General features: G+C 42.6%; 1 protein-coding gene across 1 annotated transcript; it reads right to left on the reverse strand.

Moving 5' to 3' along the window:
• Window positions 1–965: 965 nt before the first annotated feature.
• Window positions 966–7185, reverse strand: SETD8 (SET domain containing (lysine methyltransferase) 8; the record flags this gene model as incomplete). Its single annotated transcript, XM_008944497.1, has 6 exons — window positions 966–1176; window positions 2275–2465; window positions 4057–4116; window positions 4452–4536; window positions 5275–5491; window positions 7029–7185. Coding segments are annotated over 6 exons (921 nt in total), but the record flags the coding sequence as incomplete, so codon positions are not given.
• Window positions 7186–9187: the final 2002 nt, after the last annotated feature.

Here is a 9187-nt window from a genome sequence, read left to right on the forward strand (position 1 = left end):
CATCACTACAGTTTGAAGCTGCATATGAAGATGACTCCTATTTTTGGAACCGCTATGCTCTACTTCCAAGCATTCACAGTAAATAAATAGCTCCTGATGTGGCATAGGAAGGTAATAAAAAAATTTTTGGAGAGAGCTTTTTTTAATTCCTTTAAAATCCTCTGGGAGACACCTCCAAGAATCAGCCATCAACTATAAAAAGGTACCATCTTAAATTTTAGAAAATAAGTCAAACATTGATTCACACTGTGAAGTTCTATCTTCACACTCGTAATCAGTATCAACCCAGTCTATGAAAATCCATCCTCATTTGGCTTGGAGTCATTTCTCTGCAGAAAGCAGCCAAAGTTACCATCATTTCCCTTAGCACCAGTGCATTTGAAGTTCATTGCCAACATGAGATATGACATTGGGAAACTGGATTCCTCCCACAGATTATTTGGGAACAACAGTAGCATCCATCTCTGGGAAGCCTGTCAGCACTGGGTTGTAAAAAGCAGCCTGACCAGCAGTCAAGCCATGGGATGTACGAGTCGGAGTGCAGCAGCACATCTGCTGTCATAAAGCTAATGCCAAGTTCATCACCCCACAAAGGGGAGCATGAGATTTCATTGCAAAAACAGAAGCACAACCCAAGTGATTATGTTTCTGTGCAAGTCTTTGACTGCATGCTCAAGTGGCACCGGTCGCTACGCAGAAGTATTCAAATTTTAGGGAGGATTTCCTTTTATGATATAAAAGTTTTGGCAATCTAAGATCAATTATTCAAGCCTGCCTGGAAATTTGTAATAGGTATTTAAATACTGCAAAGCAAAAAGGTAGTTTTGAAGGACTCAGAACACCATAAGCAGTCCACTAAGAAAGCCAAGGGAAGTGAGGACAGAAAAAAAAAAATTCCACTGGCTCACTGTAGAGCACTCAGTCCAAAAACAAAAACCCACAAAACCTCAAAGAAAGAAGACAAGTTAGTGTTTCAGCCATGGGTGAGCTGCAATGGAAGCTTTGCTTCTGTCTCCATAGTCGTACAACAGTTCTTCACCTGCTTTAATGTCTCTGGAAGCTATCAGTATGAGATGAGGCACACCATCAATGTCATGAAGCTTTGTCTGACAGTTGCCACATTTGCTGTGATTAATCAGTCGTCCCAGACGATTAGTTTCTTTTGTAGCATCAACACTGAAAGAACAAGAACAGAACAAAGGATTGCTGCATATCACACAGTCACACTACAGTTTGTAGACAAAACCCAAAGTGCAAATCAGATAAAGAATGAGGAATCCATACAAGGCTCAAAAAAAATGAAGAAAAAACAGAACATTACAGAATATTCATACAATTAGACAGCACATAACATGGCAGTGTAGGTAAATAAAGCAATTCTGGGAGATTAAATTATTTCAAAGTAGCACAAATCCCAGAAAATGGACAATGTTTTTGAGCTGCCCGTTTTCAAGCAGCTCAACTGTTCCTAAGAAACAGCAGAACCCAGCTGTAGACCACCACCAGAAAGGCTTGATACCTAAATACTCTCTCCTCAAGAAAGCTGTGTCCAACTCAAGTAGTATCCACTGAGTAAGCCTGCAAGAGTCTCTTGTCATATTCAAGGCTGAAAATGCTTAAATACTACATGTCCAGCTTACAGAGACCTGGATACTAAAGCTCAAGTGCCCTTCGTTGCACAGAGTTCTTCCAGCAGCTGTCACTATGGCATTTAGACACAGACACTTAGAATAAAGGGCACTCCAAGGTAATTAATATGAAGATAGATAATATACTAGAGTGTGGATCACCTAATCTGTATCTCATAGCATCAGCCAAGAAGGAAAGAACGTAGCCTGAGTCGTTGCTTTGAGAGAACTGCATTTTGGGCCAAAGAGAGTGATAAAGCAAGCACATGGATTGGGTGTCAGGCACTACAGAAAGGAGAACAGAGTCCATCCATACTGCTTTTCAAACAAAACCCCTGCAACTCAAGAAAAGTAGATAATTTTACAAGAGAATAAATTTAGGCAAAAGTCCATGGCAGAGTTAGAAGTCTCATCCAAGCACTTGCAACTCCCCATACAGCTTGTGCTGTTCTTCAGAGAACAGGGCTTTAAGTCACCTACCATTCTTTTAGCCCAGAGGTACAGGAGGCTCTTGGACCATGAAACTGTGCTCCAAAAAGATTTCCTAATTCATGGTTCCCATTAAAGAAAACAACGGCACAAAGCAAACACTTGGCAGTATTCAAAGGCTCTATCAGCTAGCACATGTAAGGGAAGAGAAGCTTACCAATAGGTTTTGCTGAGGTACTGAAAATAGTACATGTAGCAGCCTGTGGATGGATCTTGAGCATACACAGCTTCCCTCTTTTTAGCATCAGTGATCTCTATGAGATCCCCATGATACTCAACTACAAATTCCCCTCGATTAAACTGTTTAGTAGCAATCACTCCTCTCCCTTTGCCATCGATGTAATCAATCTGTTGAGTTGAAAAGAAAAATCAGAGAGGAAATTAGGAAGTATTTACAAGATTGCAGATACGCTGTTCACTAGGACATGAGTGATCTGCATTGAAACAATGCTGCAGCAGGTATTTGTGTGTATTGCAGACAAAGCTGCAGAAGTTCAATGCACAGCATTGTGGGAGAAACAGGGGATGAGTTTGGGACACACCCTGAGTTACCAGGTATTTGGATGCAAACTCTTCTAAGCAAAGACCCGAGAGTTATTTTCAATAAACATACACAGAAGAGTTATCTATTTTTTCTTTTAAGCTACCTATTACCTGAGGCAGTAAGCTTTTCCATTTCAGGTGCACCATCACCATTAGCACTCACAGGTTAAAAAGCCAGAGAAGCAGAAAGATCCATCACAGAAATGACATTTATCACCCATCAGTATGTTTTACTATTCCTGCCTCCCCTGTAAATTGGACAACTCCAAGGAAGTTTTCCAATCACTGTCATAGATGTGACAGTGTTAACTGCAGGCTGCAGGAATCACAGCTCTTCTGCACTTCCAGGAGCCATTTCTGCTCTAAATTCTGAAAAAGGATGATCAGAGTAACCCAAACAGGAAGCACTTGGTCCCAATAACTAGTATTTGCTAGCAGTGGGAAGAAACCCAGTACAACCCATTAACCCAAGGGCCACAACAAAGACCCACAACAACTGTCTGTAAACAGGCTAAGAGAATTTGTTACCACACAGATGGTGGGTATGAGCATTACCTTTTAAACATAGGACAGTTAAGATACTCTGTCTAGCCTCATTTCTGGAAACGAGCCCAAGAAATGAGATACTAAAGAGAGCAAGTGTATTTTCAGTAAAGGCTTTAAAACCTCCTCAATATTTATGGCTGAGGCTGCACATGGAAATTCTTCAGAGCCAAATATTGCCCACCCAAAAGACAAGACAGTGTGCTCCAGTTCTGCTGCACTTCCAGCTTACTTTCAGGGAACTGCAGCAGTTCTGAGACCCAGTTCTGCTACTTTCTGCTTCAACAGATCATAGAATTGCTTAGGTTCATCAGAAGGTCTTCAAGATTGAGTCTAACCATTAATGTAATTCTACCAAGTTCACCACAAACCTCCTGAATATTTATGGCTGAGGCTGCACATAGAAATTCTTCAGAGCCAAATATTTCCCACCCAAAAAAGACAAGACAGTGTGCTCCGGTTCTGCTGCACTTCCAGCTTACTTTCAGGGAACTGCAACAGTTCCAAGACCCAGTTCTGCTACTTTTTGCTTCAACAGATCATAGAATTGCTTAGGTTCATCAGAAGGTCTTCAAGATTGAGTCTAACCATTAATGTAATTCTACCAAGTTCACCACTAAACCATGTCCCTCAGCACCACATCTACATGACCTTTAAACACGGCCAGGGATGGTAATTCAACTACTTCCCTGGGCAGCCTGTTCCAGGGCTTGATAACCCTTTCAGTGAAGGAATTTTTTGTAATATCCAACGTAAGCCTCCTTTGGTGCAACTTGAGGCCATTTCCTCTTGTCCTAAACAGTGACACCCTGTGTAAACACTACACAGCTACAGAGGTTGACATTGCAATTACCTTCATTCCTTCTTCTTTCCCACTCGTAATTAGCTCATTTATTTTCCTCCTCTCCTCAATCTGCAGAAGAAACAAGAACAAACCAACCCACGGTACTGTGGATAGTTTTTGTAGCTTATTCTATAGCTGAAAGGAAATTATTAGCCAGTGACACTCTTTTCCAAAACATACCATGTTTCTAGCAAAATTGAATGGTAATGAGACAAATTTCTACCCCCCAAAACATGCAAACAGAACTGGATCAGTATTTCCAAATTTTAAGTGTGTTCTTAATGCTTCCACTGCACGATTCTATTTGTACTTGGCAAATGGAAACCATGTACAGCTACACATTTCCTCACACGTTCAATGAAGTGGCAATGTTACAAGTAATGTTTTTTAACAAGAGGCACTACCTCCAATTCAGATTTGCTCTTCCTGGAACTTCTTCTGACTGGGTAATAATCTGTCACTTTTCGATTTGGTGTTCTTCCTTGTGTTCTAAGGGATAAGAAAAACAGAGAACGTGTTTCAGACTTTGTGAAGTTGAATGTCTAGGACAGAGGTATCTGTAAGAAATATTTCTCTTCAGCTGTGTATGTTGAAAGGTGATCAATACCAATCAGCACTTCTCACCAGTATTCTTCACTTCTAGACAGAAGCAACATTCTCTCTTCTTCCCCATGCTATTCCCACCACTTCAGTACTAACTCTTTAGCAGTAAGAATGAGATGCCACTGGAAACAAACTGAAAGTCACAGCACAAATCTGAAGCCCCCTGTGTACCTTGCCAAGAAGCTGCTCTAAAATTTAGGTCATTAAAAATGCTAAGCAAAGAATTTATTAATGTCAGGTCACATTATTCTGGTATCATGAGAAAGAGCTCAGCCAGGAGGCCTCCAACTCTTCTGTCTCTGACAAGATACACTCTCATTTGCCCACAGAAAAGCAGGTCTTAAGGGCCCATGAATTTTTTTTTTCTACATGTGATCAGCAAGGTAGATAAATACTTTGGGTGCTATTTTTTTTATTTTTCAAACATGTTATTCTTGAGAAAACAAGTCTCCTTTAAGATTTGTTCCTCCAACATAACCACTTGCTTAAAAAAAAAGCAACAAACCACCAAGAGTAACTTTAGTTACAGGTCTGACAGTTCTGGAAGGATAAACACAGATCAAAGACTCCTGGTGCAAAAGGACACAGAGAAGAAAAGCTTCTACAGTTCCAGAAGTCACTTACTTTCTCCTTGGTCCCCGTTTTGCTTTCACCATCTTTTTCTGAGCTGGCTTTGCATTTGCCTCATCAGGACAGTCTGAAGGCAGGGGTGTCTTTTGAGTTTCTACAGTCTCTTGGTTTTGATCAGAGGAGGGCACTGAAGCATTGCACCCACTTTCTTTATCCTTCTGGTCTCCTGGTTTCATAGCACCTTCAATTACATTGCCACCATTCTTTTTTTCTGGTGACAGGAAAAATAAAATAAAGTTCTGAACACAGAGTCAACTAAAGATCAAGAGTGCCTTAAATGAATTCCAATGGTTTCTAGTCCAAGTTTCTAGTTCTGTCAAACAGGAAACAGAGGAAGGGAATGATACAATCTCTTTTCTGCTAGAGCCTGGATGGGCTGTTACTCGACTTTTGACTAGTTGTTGCTAGAGTACACACAGCACAGAAGGAGGGGTGAGCAGAGAAAGGTACAATGGAGCCCAAGGAGTTTGTCATGGGAGGTTTGCAATGCAGAGTTTTCCAAGTCTGAACATGCAGCACCTTTATTGCAGTGTTTGAAACAGCTGCACAATTCACAGCTAGCATACTAAATTCTTAAGTTGCCATAAACTAATCCTGCCCCTGGATCCTGCATTGCTGCCATCAGCAGGTGCAGACACTGGTACCAAGTGGCCCACGCTACTCAGACCAAACCCACAGGAGCTGGCACCTACAAGAAGTCCACCCCACACAAACATTTTCCTGGTTGCATGAACTCTGCCTTGGTATGACCCCATCCCTCTCCTCAGTCAACTGATTTAGAGGTAGGTGGGAATGGCTTAAAGCTGCCTAGTTTTTATTTAAAGCACATCACCAGGTTTAACAATCCCATCTGCTGAGACAGATGCTTCAGTCTCACTGGAGAAATGAAGCACAGCTGCAAATCCACAGCAGTGGGACAAGCTAAAGCCATCTTCACTTTCTTGTGAAAAATGGGGAGCTAAATTAGGACCTAAAGGCCCAAAGTTCCCAGCAAACCTGATGCTCCCTGTGTCGAGTGGGACTTAAAATACCCGCTTGCTAAAAAGGTTTGCATCAAAGCATTTTGACAAATTACCAAGGTTATTAAAAGCACCTTTAAGCACAAGCCAGCTTTCCCTCCTACCCCTCCAAGAACTCCTGGAACATTCCCAGTTCTAGTTACTACAGTGAAGCACCTGGGAAGCCTGGCACTCAGCATCTGCAATCTCTGATCCTCCTTCTCACTGCCTTTATTCCATCCTGAAAATTTAAGAATAGTTTCTTTTTCTACCAGTCCCTCTACCTCACACCCAATTTGACTTTGAATTCCCTTTATATGAATTAGTGTAAAATAGTCAAATTATAGGATAAACCAGTATTAGGTAATAAAATATACCTCAAAAAATAATTAGATAAACTGCCAAACATTGCCCAGAAGAATGAGAGCAGTAATAGAATGGCAGAGAGATTAGGGCTTAGTGACAATGCAAGCATTAGCTTTTTATATCCAGAGAGACAACACAAACATAGCCAGAAAGACAACAAAAAAAAAAAAAGGAAAAATTGCCTGGCAAACCTATGATCTAAGTTTCTAAAAGGATAAGGACACCCTCATCTTTGCATAGTCCCAGTTGCCGACAGAGTTGTAAAACTGGGAAAGCAACTGGGCCAGAGGAGCTACCTGTCCTTCTTGACTGTGTATTAAAGTTGTCAAATGGGGAAGGGGAGAGCACATTTAATGAGGGAAACAATCCAAAAATCTATCTTACCCTCTCCTTTCCTGAAGGCTTCGTTTAGTGTTTTGCTCTGACATTTCCCCTCGTGATACATGACAGAGTTTTCTTCTTGAAGTGGGGAGCGAGCACCAGGAGCTTTGTTCGGATTCAGGTAGCTGTAGATTTTGGATTGACCAATAAACACATTCTCCTAAAACAGACCCCCAAAAAAGTCAGTACATCACAGAGACGCCAGGAACCTCAAATTAGTATCCACCACCCTGCAAATACCAGGGCTGAAAGCTGACAGCACTAATGGAAACTACACTGCTTTAATGCATCCCCCTTGCTGCTGTTGCAACTTCTAAGTGAAAGCACACTGGTGGAAAACGCTCAGAGATCTTTACTAACACAAACTCTGAGTCCAAGAGCCCTTTCATAATAACTGTGGCAGTCACAAGTAACTCCAGCTTCCACTTTGTGCTTCACAATATCAGATCTGGTGTTAAAAAAGAAACAAAACAACTCTAAGCTCCTCAGGAGGAAGGTGGCCTCAGAGAGTGCAAGCCAAAACAAATAAGAATAACACAGCAAAAAATTGCCCAAGCTTAGAACATATCTCTCATAGCCAGAGAGGTATGAGCTTACCCAAAGACTCTCATGAGGTGTCAAATGTTACTGCAGTTAATTATATGCTCTAGTGAGCAACACAGAAGCCAGGAATCCGTATTGCACAGCCTGCCTCGAGTGACACTTCTCAGTGAAGTCTGGGAGACAGACCACGCTACTGCCTTAGCCACTAAAGCTCACAAAATCAACTGTAAACACTGTTCATGGCAAAAGAAATACTAACTAGTCTATGCAAAGCTCTTATGCCCAGCCAGGAAAAGAGCAAAACCCTCTGGCATGGCCAAATTTCAGAGACCAGGGGTTGTGCACTGGCCCGGGCCCCAGAACCACCGATGGAGAGCAGTATCAGGTCTATCAGACTTCAGTGGGGCCGTGTCACTGTCACAGCCTCCTGCCACCTCACCACCTGACCCCACAGTGCACGCAGGGCACACAGATTGCAACTGTGGAACCAGCATCTGGGCAAGCAGATGCAGTGGGGCCAGGATGAGTTTTTCTTGGCTATAGTTTCACTCAGCTAAAAGCAATTTTCAGACATCGCAAGCCAGTTAAAACAACAAAACCATTCACCCAATATCTTTTTTTTAAAAAAGCACACAAAAGGTCCCATTAGTTAAAAAAGTAGCTAAAACACAGCTGACTAAACAAATACTCCAGTATACGTAGTCACACAAGCAGTAAAAAAGTAAACAAAGCATACAACAGGATACATCGGATAATTTTAATAATTGAGTCACAAACTTGACACGTACATAATTCATACAAAAAATAAGACCAGTTAAAGGCTCGAATTTTAGTCCACAAATAAACTTTAGTAAAGACTGGAATTACAGTAAAATAGCCTAGGAAGAAGCAAATTAGATATTTACTATACATGTCTAATGAGTTAGGACACTCCCTGACTCCAAATATTTCTGAAGGGCTTGTGAAATACAAGACTGGCTTATTAAAAAACAGAGGCCTTTAAGAACAAAACAGTACAAAACACCATTTTAACAATTAGAAACAGCAAACGCTGTGCTACAGCGTTCTCAGGGTTTAGCAGCAGTCTAAACACAGGCATTTCCCCAGAAAGTGACAAGCGGTGCACCACAGCAGTCCACCTGCCAGCAGAGCATTCTGGCTTCGCATACACCACTAACAGGAAATTAATAAGTATTTTTCCAGCGGAGCTTCCTCCCCTCGCTCCCAGCTCCCTGCCCACTGCGCTCCAGGCGCTACCGAGACGCGGCTGCCACGTCTTTGTCTGTGCCAGGCTTGAGACCCTCGAGAGCAGAGATCTCGGCACAGCAAAGCACAGAAGGGCTGCCGAGGAGCTCTGGGATTTGATGCAATAGGCACAGTTACTTCCCTGAGGGGTTAAACGCAAAGCGACGCTCAAGCTCGGCCAGCTGCCTGTAGCAGAGCTGCGGGACGGGGAGGAAGATGGCACGGAGGGTTTGCCGGGCCCAAGGCCCTGCCGCTCGCTGACAGCCCCGGCAGCGCCCCTGGCTTGCCGGGCAGCTGCGGCAGGGCCTGGGGGAAGAGGGGTTGCGGGAAGAGCCCGATCCCCCTTCAAGCGAACTGGTTTCGGAATGACCCGA

Source organism: Merops nubicus, unplaced genomic scaffold, assembly GCF_000691845.1.
Source record: "Merops nubicus isolate BGI_N331 unplaced genomic scaffold, ASM69184v1 scaffold30367, whole genome shotgun sequence".
Taxonomy (NCBI): Eukaryota; Metazoa; Chordata; class Aves; order Coraciiformes; family Meropidae; genus Merops; species Merops nubicus.